General features: G+C 46.2%; 1 protein-coding gene across 1 annotated transcript in view; it reads right to left on the reverse strand.

The window, feature by feature from the left end:
- Window positions 1-19,701: 19,701 nt before the first annotated feature.
- MEGF8 (multiple EGF like domains 8) overlaps window positions 19,702-22,395 on the reverse strand; it is a 113,601-nt gene continuing 110,907 nt past the window's right edge. The window contains exon 43 of the mRNA XM_082273582.1: window positions 19,702-21,454. Within this exon, the coding sequence (XP_082129708.1) occupies window positions 20,219-21,454 (1,236 nt within the window). The 3' untranslated portion in view covers window positions 19,702-20,218. The remainder of the gene's footprint in view (window positions 21,455-22,395) is intronic.

Below are 22,395 nucleotides of genomic sequence, written 5' to 3' on the forward strand. Positions count from 1 at the left end.
TTGTTTGTTGGTTGAAATGTGTTCTAGACTTGCACTGGACTTTTGTTGGCCAACAAAAACCAACTTCAGAAGTGATGTCATGTGATGGTTTGACTTTCCCTGTGTTTTTTCTTCTCTGAGCATGCCCAGTCTTGCTCATCTGATTTTTGTCTGCCGAAATCTGTACTGACTGAGGAACAATCGGCCGTTTTTTGTTGGCCAACAAAAATTTTATAGCATGCACACCAGATTTTTTTTTTTGGTGTGCATGCTATAAATTCGCAGTTGGTTGTCAGAAGCATCATACTAACAAGCCTACAATCGGCAGATCGGACGTTGGCCAACAATTTACGGCCAACAATCTGTGCGTGTGTACGGGGCTTTACAACAGCAGACCGTCATTCTCTCTCTCAGCGGGGAGTGATTGCGGGTGTCCGGTGGCAATTGGTGCCGCCGGTCCCGTGGATCGGCATCCCTGCTGCCCCCCAGCAGCAGCCTGCAAAACCTTGCTGCCAAAAGAAGCATACTCAGATGCCAACACATCTACTTTACAAAACTTTATAAAAGTGTGCACCGACGACCAGGTGGCCGCCTTGCAAACCTGCGACACTTAACGCTTGATGATGGAAGGCCAAGGAGGCACTAAGCGCCCAGTAGAGTGTGCCTTGACAGGGAAAGGAGGAACCTGAACCACCGTCTGTCTGATCCATCTGTAAATGGTCCCAGAGAAAGCCGAAAACCCTTACGAGGTCCATCCGTGAGCACAAATAGTCTGACTTCCTGAAAGACTGCCAGGTACACAATAATTGCCCAGACCACATCCAAGGCATGCAAGGCAATTTCCTTTGGATGTTTAGGCCTGAGATACAGGGAAGACAACACAATGTCTTCATTCAAATGAAAGTCTGAGACCACCTTATCCAGGTGCATCCCCAAATAAGGTGAACGACAGTATAACTCCACCAGTTCCAACACCCTGCGTGCAGAAGTGATAGCCACCAAGAACGCCTAGTGAAGCGCTTAGGAACCCCACAGGGATGCCTTGGTCGTCCCCACTCTTTAGCGACCATTCTGTCAAAATAAGCAGGGAGAGGAAATGCCTTTGCTGCTCTGGATGGCTTGTGAGTTCCAAAGGGTACCTGCGCCCTCCATCTTCAGGGTCTCGAACACAGATGCAATCAGGGCATCCACCAGCGCCTTTTCATGCACGGTCGCAGGCGTGGGGGAATCGTCGTCACTATCGCAGGATTCCAGGTGTGTGGTCGCAGACCCAGAAGGGGTGATCCACGTCCGCAGCGGCCGAATCATATTCAATATCTGATTAGACAGGGGAAGGTGGGAAATGCTTTTTGCTAGCCTGTCCCCCCACAAGCCGCCTCCACCTGTGACACAAGGGACTCCAGAACCGCCGTCAGTGCATGGATGGTTGGTTAGGACCCGGAGGGCCCTGCAGCCTCATAGAGGAAATCAGGTGGGGAAATGTGCTCCAAAGACTCCATGAGACTCCAGGGGGACCCCACAAAAAAGTGTAACACACTGCTAAGGGACAACCCTCACAATGCTGGCAGCACCACCCGGTCGCCAAGCACAAGGCACAGAACGATCCCCAGCAGAGAGGGAGAGGACCCCACCAGACTCGCCAGCCGCCAACACAGGCACCTGCAACCACCACAAGATTCTGCACTACATGCAAGGTGACCAGAAAGCCAAATGATCCAGGAGTCCACACCAGGGGATAAGGAGGGGCTTCAACCATCGAAATCACCTCCCACAGGGCTCCACTGTTATGGCCGCCTCTATTTGAAATGGCAAACCACGCGAAAATGACTGCCAGACTGACTACACAAACATGGCCGCCGTGTATAGGAATACACAAGTTACAACAAAACAGCGGCCCCACGAGGTATACAGGGACCCAGAATTGGGAGCATAGGTCTCAAAGACAGATCCAGACAGGACGGGGGGCCCTGGGAGGAGCCCCCCACCAGGTAAAAACCTCCCCCCCGCAGTCGATCGTTCTGTTGACGGCAGCACACCCCCTCCCGACCTCCCTCTCCAGTTAGTGCCCTGCCCCCATCCCATCCCAGGCCAGTGACCAGACCACCCAAACAGCCCCAGTGTACTCGGCAAAAATAAGGGGGTGCCTGTGGGAAGGAGGGGAGACCGGGGTCCAACCATCCCAAGCAGGGTCCACGTCCACCCCAAAAACCCTCCAGGAGCAGAGGGGGGGGGGGGAAGCTACTCACTATACCAGGAACCAGGTGTGCAATGCTCCAGACAGATCCTCCTCTCCATTGGTCGGCCAGGAGGAACGCTGCGACTCAGGCTGAGACCAGGTCGTATGCGACCTCGCAAGATGTTTAACTCGCAGGGCCAGCCCCTGTCCAGTCGCGGCCAACCTAGCACAGAGCTGAGGCCTGCACACGCTCGCTGGCCAGACTGGGGTGACCACTGGATCTAGACTATCCAGCCCGTCGCCAAGTACAGCAGTTGATAGTAGATCTCATAGGAAAAAAAAATTCTATCTAAATAATTTTGCCAGGATTAAAGATCCCAGCAAGGAACTAGGCCCTTACTCCTGACAAGGCAGAAAAAAACTGAGTGACTATAGCAGGGAGAGGGAGTATACCCCCTGGGACTGCCCATGGGTGTAGCCAGAAGTTTTTCTGCCTTTTGTGTCCTACTCCTGTAGGGGGCAGTATAACTCAATGGTCAAGAATGACCGGAGCTGTGTCCGTCAACGAAAGAGAAATTTAGTTTTGGTTGTCTTCTGGTGGGCTGTTACCCACCCTGTGTCCATGCTTGCCCACACCATTGCATCATGTCTGGCACAAAGCGTTGGTCCTATTAGGTCATTGGAACAGAGTTTGTTCTTGATCGGGCCTGCTTAGCCATAATGTGTATTCTACGTCAGTGACTAGAAGGTGGTGAAACCATAATTAGGATGAATGCCTGCAAGTAAGGAATGTCAGCTGCCATACCTTTTTTCTATCCTCAAAAGATCCCTTTAAATCTCATCTCCTGGGAAATCCAGTGGCAAGAGTTGGGTGTAGGTGTATGGTTCTTTTTGGTATTTTCATTTGCGCATACTGGGAAAACTGAGGCTCCAGTTTAACGTCTGAAAATGTATGCCAATCTTTCTAATACTGTCCATAGAAAACGCTTACACGTGGCTAGTAGATGATCCTACTTGTATACCCTATATATGCTGGGATCAATAAATTTAGCAGTGTGTTATTGAAAATATGTACACAAGAACTTGGACAACTCCAAACGGTCCTGTGCAGAGCTAATGTCGGGTAGAAATGTATGTACAGTACCCTGGATGTTCTGTTACGTTACAAGCCATCTATCTAAAAAAGAAGCCTGATTTTGAAGGTCTGTACAGCAAAGTCCCTTGAAAGAGACCATTCCAACCACCTATGATGGCCTTTCTCAACCATTTCATCCTGGAAGAACCCTTGAAATCGTTTTAGGTTTCAGTAAACCCTGCTAAAACCAATTCATTGGGGATAAGTGGGGAAAACTGCACCTTAAATTGGTGGCTAGTGGAATGTGCCACTATTTCAAGCAGCTAAAATGATAATTTGTGTCCTGCAGCTAACTTTGCTGTGGCACTGACCCAGGAACTATTCAAGTACCATCAAATGGAAGCTCAATTAGCCACATCTTAAGAAAGCCCTAGTAACCTCTAGAGCAGCCATTCTCAACCAGGGTTTTCTCAAGGGATGACTAGGGGTTCCTTGAGCTGTTACTAACTGAGCTGTTATAACTGACCTCCTATCTGATGCTGCCTGCATAGCTCCAGGTTGAACACTACTTGGTAGAGCCAGTGGCATGACTGCAAGGATGTCATTCTGGTCACTCATGTAAGGGCAGCATTCTTACCACAACGAACGTAAGGGGTATTTTCCCAATGACCCCTAATAGAAAATCTCAGGCAACCGTTGGTAAGATTAGTCTGTCTCAAGGGTTCCTCTACGATAAAAAGGTTGAGAATAGCTAATCTAGGGAAAACCTTGCTTATGAAAGCTTGCACATGGTTGCAGTACTATAGTACTAACATAACGTATATTCAACCTCTGGCAAACCTCACTGTTACACATGTGCTTTTCATTCTGGGTGATATGTCCCTTGCTTGAACCAGAGGGAAGCTAGTTATCTTCTAAGGCAGGGGTGGGGAACCTTTTTTTCTGCCAAGGGCCATTTGGATTTTTGTAACATCATTCGGGGGCCGTACAAAATGTACGCATAAATGTAATAGGCATTGTTTTGCGGCAAAAAACGCTGTAAAAAATTGCGTGACTTTGAGGTCACAAAAGTGTGAAAGGGGCCTTCAGTAATCAAGGTATATAGTGTGCCCCCTTTCAATGCGGAGTGACCACAGCGTGCCCCCTTTTCAATGTGGAGTGACCACAGCGTGCCCCCTTTTCAATGTGGAGTGACCACAGCGTGCCCCCTTTTCAATGTGGAGTGACCACAGCGTGCCCCCTTTTCAATGCGGAGTGACCAGTGTGCCCAATTTCAATGCAGACTGATTGACCACAATGCAGAGTGAACAGTGTGCCAAGCCCCAGTGCACTTGACTTACCTGTTGTAGCGGCGGCTTCCTCTCTTCAGTCCCCGCGTCTCTTCGAGTCCTCCTGCGTCCCGCCTCCTCCTCGGCCAATGGCATTGGCCAAGGAGGAGCAGGAGGATCCGTGAGACAGTAGCGAATTTCCCCACCTCTGTTCTAAGGGAACCCAAACAGATAATTTTACAAAGGCTCATGCAAAGTACTCAACGTGATTGCGGTTTGTGTTTTTTGCCTAATCCCTTTGAGCATACGGCTTGCCTGTAACGATTCTGACTCTTATTCCTCAAGTAGTCCGCATGCCCAAAGCTAAATTCTTGTCACTGCCAGACACACAGATGCCTTCTATCCATATCTTTTACTTACCTGAAGAAACCCCAAATCTCAAAGAACTTCCTGGCCAAATGTCATTCGGTACGGATTCTTATACTACATGGAATCTGCCCAAAAAACCTGCTTATCACAAAACCATGTAAAGGGATGCTGACCCATATTTATAATCATAGTACACATGATGGATGTTCTGGACCAATAGCCCTAAAAGCTGATTAGATGTTTTTTTTTTTTCTCGGGCATTTTTTTCCCCTTTATTTTGACCTGGTGACCCTGTTAACACATCCTGTCCTAGAGTGACAATGCTTACCTGTAACTACATCCATGGAGAAGCAGTGTTTTCCAATTTAGATAGTCTAAAGCCCCGTACACACGATCAGATTATCGAACGATCTGTCATCTGTTTTTTGTTGCATGCTAGTCTCGTGTCGAAAGTGAAGAGGTTATTTTCATACGAATTTTCCCGTACGACAGTATTCAACTCCAGAAGTGATGTCATGTGTTGGATTGCTTTGTATGTGTTCTTTCGTCTCTGAGCATGCCTAGTCTTGCGCTTAAGATTTTTTTCAGATGAAAACTGTACTATAAAAAGACTGCTATATGGCCATGTTTAAATCCATATGAAAAGACACCTTCATCCCAATTGAACGTATAAAAATGTCTCAAAGAATTTCCATGGGGCGGATGCGAAGAAAAAAAACCCAGATCCAATGGTGGAAGACGCCAATCCACCCTATGGTAAATGGGCCATCGCATCCGCAACGCGGAAGATCAAAGAAACAGATAGGAGGGGCTGGCGGGATTTTTATGGTGTTATACAAAAACTTATAGAAACAAACGTATAAAAAATAGAAAATGTATTAAATCAAGACAGACATTTCATTAAAAAATACTCAAACGTAATGAATACATCCATTCAGAGGACACATGATACAGCAAGTGAAGATGTGTTATAACAGATAGGACATGGAGAAGTACAAATTTTCAAAAAAACAGAACATCCGGTAAATTGGTAGTAGAGGGGGTCCATGTTTCGCGGTGTTGAGACCGCTTCTTCAGAAGTTTATTGTATAAGAAGATGCAGATACTATAGATCGGTAGGCAAAAAAATTCCTCTTATATGCCCATGAGTCCTCTGGAGTCTAGTATAAAATCAAAAGGATGATCCATATCGTAATGGAATAGCATCATCAGTTATAGCCCACACCATACATATGGTCCTTAACCACTTAAGCCCCGGAGGATTTGGCTGCTAAACGACCAGGGGGTATTTTGCGATTCGGCACTGCGTGACTTTAACGGACAATTGCGCGGTCGTGCGACGCTGTACCTAAACGAATTTGGCGTCCTTTTTTTTGGTGGTATTTGATCACCTGTGCGATTTTTTTTTTTTTTTTGATCATGCGCTATAAACAAAAAAAGATCGTCAATTTTGCAAACATAGCAATATTTTTCTCATTTTTTTATATGAAATTCCCCCCCAAAAAAATGTAAAAATCAAAATTTTTTAACATTTTCAGCCAATTTGTTTTATGCTACCTATGTTTGGTAAAAAAAATCGCAAAAAGCGTATTTTGATTGGTTTGCGCAAAAGTTATCGCGTTTACTAACAAAGGGAAAGATTTTTGTCATTTTTGTTGTTTGTTTTTTTTTTTTAACGCGTAATGGCGGCGATCTGCGATTTTTTTTTTTTGCGGTACTGCGACATTGGGGCAGACAGATCGAACCCTTGACTGACATTTTTGACACTTTTGGGGTTACCAGTGACATTTCTACAGTAATCAGTGCTATACATATGCACTGTTACTGTAAAAATACACTGGTAGTGAAGGGGTTAACTTTATTTGGGAGGGAGGGGCTGTGTGTGTCCCTAGGGGCGTGCTTTCTACTGTGATTGGCTGTGGCTTGAGCTGTAAGGGCACTGATCAACGGATCTACATAGTAGATCCGTGTGATCAGTGTCTTTACACCGAGGAGAATGACAGGTGGCTTGTTTACACAAGCTGCCTGACTTTCTCCCTCTCCCCCGCCGATCGCAGAGTGGCCGGCGGACATCGGGTCCGCCGGTCACACGCGCAGGGGGGAGCGCGCCGCGCGCTCGCTCCCCCGACCCTCCCAGGCTAGTGACGTACCGATACGTCACTCTGCCTGTGAGGGGCTGACCGCCGCAGTATATAGTCGTGCGGCGGTCGGCAAGTGGTTAAGATAATCAGGGAGCCAGAATGTGCGGTCGACAAGCTATACGGTTTAAAACGAATGGCCACTTATATTGATGGTAGGTGCCACCAGACAACTCTCAATAGAGACTATGGTCACTTGTAAAAGGTCACAAATTCCCAATGAAGAGACTGGTGTCTGGACCGCACAAGAATAATGGCCGTTGTACTAATTAAACGAAAATCGGACGTTGTGTTGACATACGATGAAAATTTTATAGCCTGCACATCCAGTTTTTTTCGTCCAAAAATCCGTAATCGGCTGTCGAAAGCACTATACTAACAATCTGAAAATCTGCAGATCGTTCGGATGAAATTTCCCTTACAATTTTCGTATCGTGTGTACGGGCCTTAACACTTACCACATATTCTCCATAACCGGGGGAAGTGTTCTGTAGCGCTCAAAAGATTGCTGTAAACAATGTAAGTGATATGCTTCCAACCCAAGAGAGCCCAGGAAGTTCTCAACTGAAAAGATTTCTAGCAGGATCAACAGGTCATTTTTTTTTTTCCCTATCAAGATGTAACAAAACCCTCTCCATAGTAAAGTAGATAGACAAGAAAATGGCAAATAAGAGAAATTCCTTGTTCGATTTTACACTTTAACCTTAGCTGATTCGCATACAATTCTAGTGGCCTAAAACTCTTACTGCTAGTTTTTTTAACATGTAGTTGTCACTTCAAGCTTTCTTTGCTGAATTTTTTTGCATATTTAGTTTACATTGCCTAGGTTGGTGACCAGCACACTTTAAATTACCTGTTTGTTACATATTTGTGGGACTGCAGTGTGAGTTCTCTGCGATTTGAGCGCCCAGGTCTGAACACCTGACCCTTTGATGGATTCAAGCTTTATGTGTGATTTTCATTTCAAAGCATAGTAAATTACTCAAAACTAGTGATCGACCGATATTGTTATTTCATTCAGTGTTAATTTTGGCAGCAAATTTCAATTTAGTTTTAGTCTTAGTCTTAGAACTAAAATGGCATTTTAGTTTTAGTCCCATTTTAGTCTTCTGCAAGTGTTTTAGTTTTAGTTGTATTTAGTCGACTAAAACTCCAGTACATTTTAGTCGACTGAAACGTCCTACATTTTAGTCGACTAAAACTAATTTTAGTCATCTATAATCGAATGGGTGTAGTTCAATTGTAATTTGTAATGCATTATTTAAGCATTTCTCTACAATTTCCAAACTCATTATATACTACTGCTGGTCCTGGAGTGAAAAATATAATATGTTATTATTTATGGTATTAAGCTTTGAGCATGCACCAGTGTTAATTTTGGCAGCAAATTTCGATTTAGTTATAGTCTTTTGACTAAAATGCCATTTTAGTTTTAGTCGTATTTTAGTCTTAAGACTAAAATGCCATTTTAGTTTTAGTTGTATTTTAGTCATCTGAATTGTTTTCGTTTTAGTCGTATTTTAGTCGACTAAAATTGTGTTAATTTAGTCGACGAAAACGTTTGTCAGTTTTAGTCGACGAAATTAACACTGATTTCATTGCCGATACCGATATTTTGGTCGTATCGGTATAAGCCGATAGTTTCGTACATTTAAAAAAACATATTTTTTTTTTTTTTACTTGACAGGTACTGTTGTGGAGGGATCTGGGGGTCTAAAAGACCCCAAACCCCTCCTCTGCACTTCAAAGCATTCAAAACGCCAAGTTTGCCTGTTTTGAATGCTATAATTTTTTTGAATCTGGCGCCAGTACCCGGAAGTGATGCCATGACATAACTTCTGGGATTTTGCATGGAGACTCGATCAGAGCCGAATCTTGCTTTGATCGGGTCTTCGGTGGCCGTGCAGGCTGGCTGCCCGGGTCTCTCGTGGGATGGGAGACCCGGGCGAGCCAAGGAAAGTGGCGGGAGGAGGGGACTTCCCCTCCCACTCCTTGTAATGACAGCCGAATCGGTTGTCATTGCAAGACAGCTGCCCGTCCGCTATGGACGCCGGTATCAGGGTGATGCCTCTAGCTGCAGGCATCACTCCAGTACAGCACTTTCTGAAATATCAGCAATATCGGTAGCCTCCGGGGCCGATTCCGATATATCGAGGTAAGTGCATATCCGCCCTTTGAAATATTGGCTTTGCCGATAATCGGTTGATCCCTACTCAAAACTCAAAGGCCTGTTTGACACGGGCCAAGGTTTGTATAAGAGCAGTGTGACCAGAAAGCTTTTATGAAACTTTCACCAAGCTTTGTGCTAAGTCTTTAAAGTGCCCTTCAGCTTCTGTTTGGAAATGTTATAAACAGATCTTAGTGGGAGTGCTGATCGTCACTTTAAACAATCCCTATATATATATCTGATGCCAGGATCATGTGGATTTAAGTCCTATAACTAGAAGAAACTGTGTCACTTTAACCACTTTAGCCCAGGAGGATTTGGCTGCTCAAAGACCAGGCCCTATTTTGCGATTCGGCACTGCGTGATTTTAACGGACAATTGCACGGTCGTGCGACGCTGTACAAAAACGCAATTCACGTCCTTTTTTTTTTCCCCACAGAGCTTTCTTTTGGTGGTATTTGATCACCTGTGCGATTTCTTATTTTTTTTTTTTTTTTGCGCTATAAACAAAAAAAAAAGCGTCAATTTTGAAAAAATATTTTTCACATTTTTTTTTTATATGAAATTCTCAATAAAAAAAAAAATATAATAATCAAAATTTTTTAACATTTTAGGCAATTTGTTTTCTGCTACATATTTTTGGTAAAAAAAAATGCAATAAGCGTATTTTGATTGGTTTGCGCAAAAGTTATTGCGTTTACTAACTACGGCAAAGATTTACGTAATTTTTCTTTTTTTAATTAGTAATGGTGGTGGTCTGTGATTTTTTTTTTTTGCGGGACTGCGACATTGCGGCAGATTGGACCCCGACTGACATTTTTGACACTTTTGGGGGTACCAGTGACATTACTACAGTAATCAGTGCTATAAATATTCACTGTTACTGTAAAAATGACTGACCGGGAAGGGGTTAACTTTACTGGTGATCAAGAGGTTAATTGTGTCCCTAGGGGCGTGATTCTGTCAGGGGGTGTGGTTTGTGAAGTAATCACAGAGATATGCTATCCTATACAGCAGGATCGTATAGCCTCTGTCATTCAGTGAGAATGACAGACGGCTGTGTTTACATCAGCCGCCTGTCCTTCTCTCACTGCTGCGGGAGATTGTGAGTGGCCGGCGGCCATCGGAGCCTCTGGTCACATGCGCTGGCTCCCCAGCTGACGAGCGGGGGTGGGAGCGTGCCTCCAGCAGCGCGCGATTGCCCCCCTCTAGCTCCTCCCAGGCGAGCGCCGTACATGTACAACGCTTTGCCTGGGAGCGCCAGACTGCTGCCGTACAACTATGGCGGACGGCAAGCAGTTAAACCAGCTGCTAGCAGGCTTTTAACAAGAGTTTAATCACAGTAGAAGCTGATCTGTGGGCGTCGGGCACTGGCTGTCTGCCAGCACCCACCAAACGTCTGTAAGACACATATGATTATGGATGGGCTAAGTTCGACTCGAACATCAGGTGTTCGTGTGTTGGATGAACACACAAACAAATGGGGCGCTCGGCAGGAACTTTGCCCGCCGATGAGCGCCCCATAATGCGCTGCGCTGGTGCAGTTAATAAATTACTGATGATTGGCCAAAGCATGCACATGACCTGTATGCTTTGGCCAATCACAGCACAGTAGCCTGTCAGAGCCACGATTGGCCAAAGGCAGGCTACCTTTTGCCAATAATGGCTCAGGGGCTAAATCCACGCTCCACACTATATAATGCTGCTGTTCACACGGCAGCCGTGTATAGTGTGTGATAATAGAGGTTAGGCAGGTAGTTAGTGAGTTGAGTTAGTTTAGTGCAGTCAGTGTAGTGTACAGACATACCCCACTTTTATAATATATAGAGATGTTGTAGTCCTGGGTCTCCTCTCAGTGCTCCCCAAGTTTTGTGTCCCTTTCACTTATAGTTCGTGAGCAGTGCCGTGTCAAGCTGACTGAGATTTCCCATAGACACTAATGAGCACTGGAAGCTAACAATTGGTCCAAGCAGGAAGGGGGTGAAAGTGCCCTGTATTTAAGTGGTTAAGGGGAACCCTATGACAGAATAAAAAAAAAATTGTGTGGGGTTCCCCCAAAATCTATACCAGACCCTTAACATCTGGCCAAGATGGGGGGGGGGACGAGCGAGTGCCCCCCCCTCCTGAACCATACCAGGCCCGCTTACCCTCAACATGGGGAGGTGGGGGGCTTTGGGGTGCCCCCCCTAAGCACCTTTTCCCCATGTTGACTGACACAAGGGCCTCTTCCAGACAACCCTGGGCTGTGGTTGTCCGGGTCTGCGGGTTGGGGGCTTATTGGAATCTGGAAGCCCCCTTTAACAAGGGGGCCCCCAGATCCCGGCCCCCCGCCCATGTGAATAGATATTGGACTGGACTTCAGCCAGGCCATGCCTCCAACACATTTCGCTCTGCCCCTTGGAGTTTAGTCCCCCAGAGCAGCCTGCTACAACTTAAACCAGAGTTCCAGTCCCTCATTAATTTTTATTTTAAATCTGCTGCAATTTTGGTCACTTTATCTGTAACATTACTATAGTGTATATATAGTGTATTCCTTCCAATTTATTTTTAAATAAAAAAATAAATACCTTGATCTCGGGAAGTTGGCAGGGTCCGTGGGCATCTGAAGCCCTCAAGTATCTCTTTCCGGGATTAGGTGCTTCTGGCTACCCAGCATGCACCTCCCGATCTCGCACCTGTGTGGTAATGCCACTGCGCAGCGCTCCTTCCCCCTGAGATGTTGCCATAGCAACCCCTCCCGTTGTGTCATTTCTGGTAGGGAAATGGCATATGATTTTGGTATTAGGCGACACCCATGGACTGCTGGGATACATGATGCCGATATTCCAGGTATCCATGGGAAGCGCCTAATGACGTAATCCCCTGGGGGAGGGAGCCAGAAGCTCCTTTAATTTACCAGATTAAGACTGCCCTCTGCAGATTTACTGCGGCAGGCAGCCTCTCCTGCCCGAACCTGTCCCCACTAGGCAGCGGGGATGCCAATGCCCAGGGCCGACGGCCCGGATTACCGCCGGTCCCCTGCTGAGAGAGAAGGATGGTCAGCTGTTGTAAAATTCTCTCTGAAATGATCAGAGCGCCCTTTATATAGGATCACAGGTCTCTATGATCGTTTCACAAGTCCATCCCCCCCACAGATAGAAAACACTCCCCTAGGCTCACACGTAACTCTTTGATCACCCCTAGGTTAACGCCTTCCCTGCCAATGTCATTCATACAGTAACAGTGCATATTTTTAGCACCGATTACTGTAGTACTGTCACTGGTATCCCCAAAATTTTATAAATGTCGGTTAGGGGTCCGATCTGTTTGCCGCAATGTCGAAGTCCCACTAAAAATCGCTGATTGCCGCCATTACTAGTAAAAATAAATAAAAATGACATAAATCTTTTCTCTAGGTTGTAGATGACGATTTTTTTTTTTACCAAAAATATGTAGCAGAATACAAATGAACCTAAAATGATGAAAAATGTTGATTTTTTTTTTTTAATTATTGGGAATTTTATATAGCAAAATGTGAAAAATGTTGCATTTTTTTGTTTATAGCGCAAAAAATAAAAATCGCACAGGTAATCAAACACCACCAAAAGAAAGCTCTATTTGTGGGGAAAAAGGACATAAATTTTATTTGGGTACAGTGTCGCACCACTGCGCAATTCTCAGTTAAAGTAACAGTGCCGAATCACAAAAAAATGGCCTGGTCATTAAGGGGGGGGGGGGGCAAATCTTCCGGTCCAGAACTGGTTAAATAAAGGTATTTCTAAGGGGGGGAAAAAAAAAGAAGAAAAGTTATTTGATTTATTGACTCACTCTTTAGCTGCTGCAATTCCCATAACCAATATTTAAAATCATTTTAGCTTAAAGCGGAGTTCCACCGAAAAAAAAAAAAAAATACATAAAAATACCCCCGGGATAGTCAGGGATAGTACATTCCACAATGGCTAGCCTCTGATCGGTCCCGGGTTGCACTTACCTTTTAGAAGAAATACTTACCTTGAAAATGTCTTGTCCAGCGCTGCCATCTCAGGTGTGGGCAGCTGAAGCCAGTGCGATCCTCTTCGGTGTCCTCTTCCCTCTTCTTCGGTCCCACGATGCACTGCACCGGCCCCACCGTCACTTCCGGGGCTGCAGCGTCATCCCTGCACAGCTTCTGGGCATGCCCAGAAGCTGTTTAGCAAGGTATGACGGCGCCTGCACCGGAACTGACGTCGGGGCCGGTGCAGGCGCATTGATTGCTGGGAGCGATGAAGTTCAGCTCCCAGGAATCATTGCAAGCCAGGAAGTGACGACTCGCCGTGGCCGCCGAGGGGAGGAAGAGGAAGTAAGGTAAGTATATTTTCTTCTAAAACAAGGTAAGTAAAAAAAAAAAAATTGCGATTATCCATTTGTTTTTCAGGTGACCCGGAGCAAGAAGATGGACCGAAGATAAATTTTAGGGTGGAACTCCGCTTTAACTATACCCAGTGGCACGAGGGATATACCTTCATCTAGGTAGAATTACTGACATTTTATTGATTGGATCTTAAATGAGTGGAACTCCGCTTTAAATATTTTGAGAAAAGTAGACACTTCAGACACAGATGGTGGACATGTTTATTATCCAGACACGTCTCTCTGTAACAGTCGATCTTCATTGAGATGAATACTCTTCCATGCACAGCTGCCTATGTACAAGCTGCTTGTTCTGGCAGGACAACAGTGGGTGGAGTAGTACATTGGACACTGAAGCAATACAAGGGTAAGCAACCGCTCGCTGCTGTAGAGCTACACCTGCCATTAGCTATTGCTGCTGGTAGGGTGTACTTAAATAAGGCCAGAGAGCCTATGGCCCATGCTACATCACACTGTTTGACATGATTTTTTTCTTTAATTACTATTATTAAAGCAGACCTTACCCCTCAATAAAACTGCCAGCAGAAAATGTAATCTTAATTTAAGAAAAAAACCGCAGACTTCGCTATCTTTTATGCAGTCTCTGCGGTCTGCTCTCCTTCCCTCGCAAAAGTGATCCCTGCGGAGCCATTAAAAATATAAATAGTGACCGGCAGCTGGCTTCTTCCTCCTAAATCTGTGCCGTTGATGTGTAATCCTGATCTCGCTCATGCACTGCATAAGGTTGAATCACAACAAATCCTGCCAGATCTCATACGGCACATGCCCAAGATCTCCCTGAAAGGCACTGGTGATGTAGCCTTCCCAGGATCTACTATAGATGTAAGGCCCCTGCTACGTCACCAAGGAGAAGGGAAAAAAAACAAAAAAAAACTTTGTAACTTAATACTGAATTCTAGGGATTTTGCATAGTTACATGGGTCCAGCTTGGACCAATGTTAAGTATACATGCAGGGCCATCTTTAATATTGATTGGACCCTGGGCAAATATTTTCTTGGGCCCTCCAAAATCCACTCATTACCTATTTGCAGGCAGTGCGTGCTCAAGGGGCAGCTGCATTGGGCCCCATAACAATGACCGGGCCTAGGGCAGCTGCCCCTTTTGCCCTGTGGTAAAGACGGCCCTGTATACATGTTCCATACCGAACCGATCCAGGTGAAACGGGAGAACCACTGTAGTAGCTGCCGTAATCCTCATTGTCTTGCAGGTGCCCCAGTCCAAATCTTCAGGTGTGGTGGGGATTAATACAGCTAAGAGCTGTCAGAAGCTCTCATCAAGATAACGCTAGACCAGTGATGGCGAACCTTGGCACCCCAGATGTTTTGGAACTACATTTCCCATGATGCTCAACTACACTGCAGAGTGCACGAGCATCATGGGAAATATAGTTCCAAAACATCTGGGGTGCCAAGGTTCGCCATCACTGTGCTAGACTATGCCGCTCTTTCTGCCATTCATAGAAGTTGTACTAAGCTCCTATGAATGGACACAGGGTCCATGAATGGAGGACAAGCAGATAACTGATAGCTCCGCCTCTTCTATTCATAGATCCTGTGCCACCCATAGAAGATGTAGTAAAGCTGGCAGGAAAAGACGGGCATAGTCAAGCTCTCTTGACTAGAACTCCTGCCAGCTCCTTAGCTGTACTACCCCCCGCTACAATAGAAGGTTAGGATGGAGGGGTGGGGACAGAAAAGAATCCACACAAGGGACACATCATACTAACTGTAAGTTATGTCCCTTGTGCTGATTTATATTTTTATTTTTAGCTAAGCCCCGGTTCACACTAGGGCGACCTGTGAGGCGACCTGGTCGCCTCACAGGTCGCCGCAGGTCGCCTCCCATAGGGAAGCTACGGACCCGTTCTAATAGGAGCGACACAAGTCGCTCCGACCTAGAAAAAGGGTCCGGAGCTTCTTTGGGGCGAACAGGAGGCGACCGCCATAGACTTCAATGTTATGAAGTCTGTGGCGGCCGCTCCGAGGTCGCGGCGCGCTGTTCGCACCGCGATCTCGGAGGTCGCCCCTGAAAGTAGCGTCGCGCCAGTGTGAACCGGCGCTAAATGTAGTGTTTTTGTAAACGTAAAAAAAAATAAATAAAAGGCTGTGAGATTTAAAGAAAGAAACACCCCATGACTGCTGCCTTAAAATAACTTTTTCGTAATGATTTTTTTATACATTATGCAGACCCCCCCTCCCCCATCAGGTCCTTTATGGCAATGGTCCTCAACTCCGGTCCTCGGGGCCCACTAACAGGCCAGATTTTAAGTATTACCTTGGGGAGATGCAGACTAGAATACTGCAATCACTGAGCAGCAAATGAGATCACCTGTGATGTAATGTTGTTATCTTGCAAACCTGGCCTGTTAGTGTGCCCCGAGGACCGGAGTTGAGGACCACGGCTTTATGGGATGAGATGTGGAGCTACTGGCACCTCTTCACAGAAAATTTCCCTGAACGATATTGTTTCCATAAATTCCTATGGGAACACCAACTCATGGTGCATTACTGTTTGCATGCACAGTCAGCCGGGAAACTTCCTGTAATAGGGCTGTGTAGCACCCTGTGCAGCTCTCCACAAATCATGGGCAGTGGGGGGTTGCAAACCTGCATTTTGACGTATAACAAAAGGTAAAACTTTTTTTCTCTTTTGAATAAAGTGGAGATGGATTAGAACACCTATTCGGTTCTTATTGCTACCTCTGCCCCCCGTTAGAGAGAGTCACCCTCTCTTTTTGTCCTGTTTACCTTTATCTTTGAAAGTGAAAGAAAATCCTAATTTTGGGTTGTCCCCAGAAAAGTAATAGAGGGGAAATCTTCCAATAGGCACACTAGTTCTGGTGACTTGGGGGTCCCCAAGAAATTCCCTTAATTTGCAGGTATTTTATCTCACTTCCTGTTTTGGCTATGGGATAGGAAGTGAAGGTAAATCTCCCCCAATGGGATGCAGCTGGCAAAAAACTGACAGGGGTTATAACCCTCCATTTCTAAAAAAAAAAAAAAGTTTTGCCTATAGTTCTACTTTAGGAATATCTGTAAATACCGATTTCCTCTTAACCACTTGCCGACCGCCGCACGACTATCTACGGCGGCGGTCAGCCCCTCACAGGCAAAGTGACGTAGGGCTACGTCACTAGCTTGTGAGGGTCTAGGGAGCGAGCGCGCGCCACCGGAGGCGCGCTCCCGCGTGGTCACGGACCCCCCCGCGCGTGTGACCGGCGGACCCGATGTCCGCCGGCCACTCTGCGATCGGCGGGGGAGAGGGAGAAAGTCAGGCAGCTTGTGTAAACAAGCCACCTGTCATTCTCCCCTCTGTATGAGAGATGATCATATGGATCTACTATGTAGATCCGTTGATCACTCTGCATACAGCTGAAGCCACAGCCAATCACAGTTAGAATCACGCCCCTAGGGACACACACAGCCCCTCCCTCTCAAAGTTAACCCCTTCACTACCAGTGTATTTTTACAGTAACAGTGCATATATATAGCACTGATTACTGTAGAAATGTCACTGGTAACCCCAAAAGTGTCAAAAATGTCAGTCAAGGGTCCGATCTGTCCGCCGCAATGTCGCAGTACCGCAAAAAAAATCGCAGATCGCCGCCATTACGCGTTAAAAAAAAAAACAACAAAAATGACAAAAATCTTTCCCTTAGTTAGTAAACGCAATAACTTTTGCGCAAACCAATCAAAATACGCTTTTTGCGATTTTTTTTTTTTTTTTTTTTTTACCAAACATAGGTAGCATAAAACAAATTGGCCGAAAATGTTAAAAAATTTTGATTTTTACATTTTTTTGGGGGGGAATTTCATATAAAAAAAAAAGGGGAAAATATTGCTATTTTTGCAAAATGTACGCTCTTTTTTTGTTTATAGCGCGTGATCAAAAAATCGCACAGGTGATCAAATACCGCCAAAAGAAAGCTCTGTTTGTGGGAAAAAAAGGATGTCAAATTCGTTTAGGTACAGCGTCGATCGACCGCGCAATTGTCCGTTAAAGTCACGCAGTGCCGAATCGCAAAATACCCCCTGGTCGTTTAGCAGCCAAATCCTCCGGGGCTTAAGTGGTTAAGGACGTCAATAAAAGCAGCCTGAATCTGGCTAAAAGCATGTAAATGGTTCCTATACACTTTGCACTTCAGACCTGATGCCTGTGTGAACTAGGCCTAAGGCTGGCCATACATGATACAATTTTCTGTCCAATTTTCTTGAAATTTACCTTCAAGTATGTAGTACGAAGGCCTGCCTAATTAGATACAAGTGAAAGTGTTGTTTAGCTTTGACCTCACATTATGTGGTTTGTGGTAGATCTAACAGAAAATTGTACAACAGAAGTTGAACATGTATGGCCAGCCTAAGGCAGGCCATAGATTATGCAATTTTTTTTTCCCTGCAACCAAGGGTTTTAGGAAAGAAAACTGCTTGATTCCCCCATGAATACAGTCAGTATTGATGGGGGAATCCCTCCCCTTGATCCATTCCACGATCTATTGTGTTCTCCTGGCAGGAGGGCAGGGGAAGCTGTCCCTGCCAGAAGAGCACAGTGATTACGGCTATCAGCTATAGACGCTGGCAATAATCGCATACTAAAATTTCCGACATGCATGTTGTACCTAAGTTGATCAATAAATTGACTTGGGTGCAATCAGCCTACCCATGTATGGATCAAATCCATCCATGGCTGGCTTAAGAAGACTTATGCCTCGTACACACGCAACGATTGTTGGCCGTGAATTTTCGGCCAACGTCTGATCGGCCAATTTTCGGCTTGTTAGTATGATGCTTCCGACAACCGACTCTGACTTTTCGGCCGAACAAAATCTGGTGTGCATGCTATAACATTTTTGTTGGCCAGCAACAGAACGGCCGATTGTCCGTCAGTCAGTACAGATTTCGGCAGACAAAAATCAGATGAGCAAGACTGGGCATGCTCAGAGAAGTAAAAACACAGGGAGAGTAAACCAGCACATGACATCACTTCTGAAGTTGGTTTTTGTTGGCCGAGAAAAAATTCGTGTGCAGTCTAGAGCACATTTCAACCAACACAACAACACTGGACAAAAGACGGCCGATAATCGTTGCGTGTGTACGAGGCATTACTTCTGGTTTCCTCATACTTATGACAGCTTACTGATGGAGAATTAACAGCTACTGGAATAATAGAAATCTTCTCACATTTCATAAAACAGATCTCAAGAATGAACCTTACAACCATTTGAAGTGTTCTTGCTGCCCACAGGAACCAGTCATATTTTCCCCCTTTTTTGTTTCTAGTGCTAGGGTTGGCTGTTAAAGGCAACAAGAACAATACAGAACCCTGGATCCTAAAAATGGATTGGTCTATAAAGAGTTCTGCATTGCCATTATCTCTAACATTACTACAAACAACTGAAATTTTCTCCCCAAGGGACTTAGCAAAATAAACAAAATTTTCCTAAAAATGCTGTTAAAGTCCTATGGGAAAACATATACTGTATTTTCTGGCGTATAAGACTACTTTTGAACCTCAAAAAAATCCCCCAAAAATGGGGGGTCGTCTTATATGCAGAGTATAATATCTCCAAGGTAACGTAAGTATAAGTATTACCGGTAGATGTAATCTCTCAAGACGCTGGCTGTGCGGGAATCCTGTACCGGTATACCGTATGTAGCGTAGCTTCGGCTACATACAGTGTACCGCTCTGAGCCAATCAGGAAGAGCGATGTATTCTATTATTGAATGCAAAGCTTGCTCGGATTGGCGGAGTAACATCAGCCCGCCTCCCTGACTCTGCCAATCCGAGCAGGCTTTGTATTCAATAATAGAATACATCGCTCACTGTGATAGGCTTAGCGTGGTACACTGTATGTAGCCAAAGCTACAGTACATACGGTATACCGGTACAGGATTCCTGCACAGCCAGCATCTTGAGATTACATCTACTGGTAATACTTAGGGTACCTTGGAGATATTATGAGAGATTACATGTATTACAGTACTAGGATAACTTGGAGATCTATGAGAAATCTGATGTTTTTCAATGGTGTTGCCTTGCTTCGGAAGGGGGGTAGTCTTATACGGCGAGTATAGCCCAAAATCTATGTTTTAACTTGCAAATTAGGGGGGGTCGTCTTATACGCCGGAAAATACGGTAAATTGTTTGCAGTACAGTAACCTGTTCATAAGGCCTTGTGGATGGATTTGCAGTGTATTGCTGGTGGTACAAAATGGAATGTGAAGTGTCACAACAGCCAAGGAACCACAGACCCCCCTTATCTTCATCTGCTCTGCTTGGAGGTTTCTCTAGAAAAAGCCTACACAAGAGCTGTAGACAGACAGCAGATAGGAATTTGTGAAATGTTGACCTATGAAGCAGTGTTTTGTTAAGTCCCACTCAGACCCCATTAAAAAAAAATCACATTGCACTAAACCATCATAAATAACCCCCTCCCCTTAGATAAAAAAAAGGTCCATAATGTAGTTTGTTCATCTTACTCAGGCTTAGGCTATTGTGCCCTTATTTAGTCCTTTGCAGTCTTTTTTTTTGTTCTTTCCTATATACAGTATTAAAACTGAAGAACTGATATTAGCTTATCAGAGTTTTATGACACTGTTTTTAACTTATATTCTCCAAAAGTCTGTGGGTTGGTGTCTCTACTGCCAGGCATCCACTTTTAAAGGGACATGCTAGTGAGGTTTTCATGGCTGAGAAGTCCCTTACGGGAACTGCTGACCACATGGCTGGGGCCGCAATATTCCTGAAGGTTGTGGCGTAAAGTTACAAGAGCTGATCCCAAGCAGGCTCTGTTAGGGGCCTGGGCTCCTCCAGGCAGCTGCAACAATAAGGTGACAACACCAGCCATGCCATCATCGGTGGGTTCTAATGTGATAGGTCCAACTCTAAAGTTGCAGTAGGTATACCCTAACAGCTGAGACAAGAATGGATCAGAGTGCCGTAACGAGGGAGGTTGAGGGGTTGATGGGTCGTAGGATTTCACTCTTGGTTTGGAACGGTGATGGTGGTGATGATGATGGTGGTGATGTTGAAGTGATGGTAAAACTGGTCCTCCAGGGTGACATCCAACCATCTCAACGTCCGGGTGGAAGTAAACCGTTAATTTGGCAAAGGGCCTGCTTGCCATTTTGCTCATCTCCTGCAAGTGGCGTCTTTGCTCCCTCCTTACATCGAGCCACTGTTTTACCTTCCAGAGCAGAACACATGCAGACAGGAACAGGAAAAAGCAGCTGAAGAACACAGAGAAGAAGACAAAGAGGTCTATGTGTGCTTGGTCTTGACGGAAGAAAAGCAAGCCCTGTGATTCTCCAAATCCTGTAGATGAATTGCCTAAAAGCAGAAGGTAAAAACGACTGTTTTTCAACGTGTGGAGCTCATGAGGGTACGTGATGACCACACGGTCTTTGACTCCCCGAACTATAAGTACTGTCTGCTGATTGCGAACTGTGATATAGGTAATCAGCCCCTTTGGACGCTCCTCACGAAGCCAACTCGACCTGTTAACCGTATACAATCGACTACTATTGACCGATGCAACAGTTAGCGGCTCTGGACCTCCAGGAACATCATTATCTGCTAACCTGTACACTCTGACAGAGTGGACACCCGTTAACGGGTCAACATCAATGGCAAAACTGTCTGGAGAGGTGGACACAAACACATCTACACAGCCAAAAGTCACATCGACCGTGACTCTAATATCCACATTGGTGAACTTGGGCTGGACTCCAAAAAAGACACTGCGGCCATAAGGCAAGTTTTGGATATTGGGCTCATGAAAGCAGTTATTCTGAGATGTTGGGTCAAAACAGTATTCTTGTTCTACTGTCATGAGTCTGTAACATTGAAGGCCATTCACTGGATTACCATGGAAAGAGTCCTTGCATTTTGCACACTGTAAAACACAAGAGGAAGACCATAACCTTTTTGCACTCACTGTAAATTGCTTTTCTTGGAATCCATTAGGGACACAGGAATACTGATACTGTTGGGACATTCTGAGGGAGAGGGAGAGAAGGAGAGAGGGGGAGAGAGGGGGAGGAGGGAGAGGGGAAGGGGAGAGAGGGGGAGGAGGAAGAGGGGAAGGGGAGAGAAGGAGAGAGGGGGAGGAGGGGGAGGGGAGGGGAAGGGGAGAGAGGGGGAAGGGGAGAGAGGGGAAGGGGAGGGAGAGAGGGGAAGGGAGGGAGAGAGGGGAAGGGGAGGGAGAGAGGGGAAGGGGAAGGGGAGGAGAGGGGGAAGGGGATGGAGGAAGGTTGGTGGGAGAGGGGAGGGAGGGAGGGGAAGGGGAGGAAGGGGAGGGAGAGGGGAGGGAGGGAGAGAGGGGGAGAGAGGGGAGGAGGGAGAGGGGAGGGAGAGGGGGAGAGAGGGGAGGGAGAGGGAGGGAGAGAGGGGAAGGGGGGAGGGGAAGGGGAGGGGAAGGGGGGAGGGGAAGGGGAGGGGAAGGGGGGAGGGGAGGGGGAGGGGGGAGGGGAAGGAGGGGGAAGGGGAGGGAGGGAGAGAGGGGAAGGGGAGGGAGGGAGAGAGGGGGAAGGGGAGAGAGGGGGAAGGGGAAGGAGGGGGAAGGGGAGGGAGGGAGAGAGGGGAAGGGGAGGGAGGGAGAGAGGGGAAGGGGAGGGAGGGAGGGGAAGGGGAGGGAGAGAGGGGAAGGGGAGGGAGGGAGAGAGGGGAAGGGAGGGAGAGAGGGGAGGGGGAGGGAGAGAGGGGAGGGGGAGGGAGAGGAAGGGGAGGGAGAGGGGAGGGGGAGGGAGAGGGAGGGGGAGGGAGGGAGAGGGAGGGGGAGGGAGGGGAGAGGGAGGGAGGAGGGGGAGAGGGGAGGAGGGAAAGGGGAGGGAGGGG

The sequence above is a fragment of the Pelophylax lessonae genome (genome assembly GCF_965119305.1).
Source record: "Pelophylax lessonae genome assembly, chromosome: 12".
NCBI classification, from domain to species: Eukaryota; Metazoa; Chordata; class Amphibia; order Anura; family Ranidae; genus Pelophylax; species Pelophylax lessonae.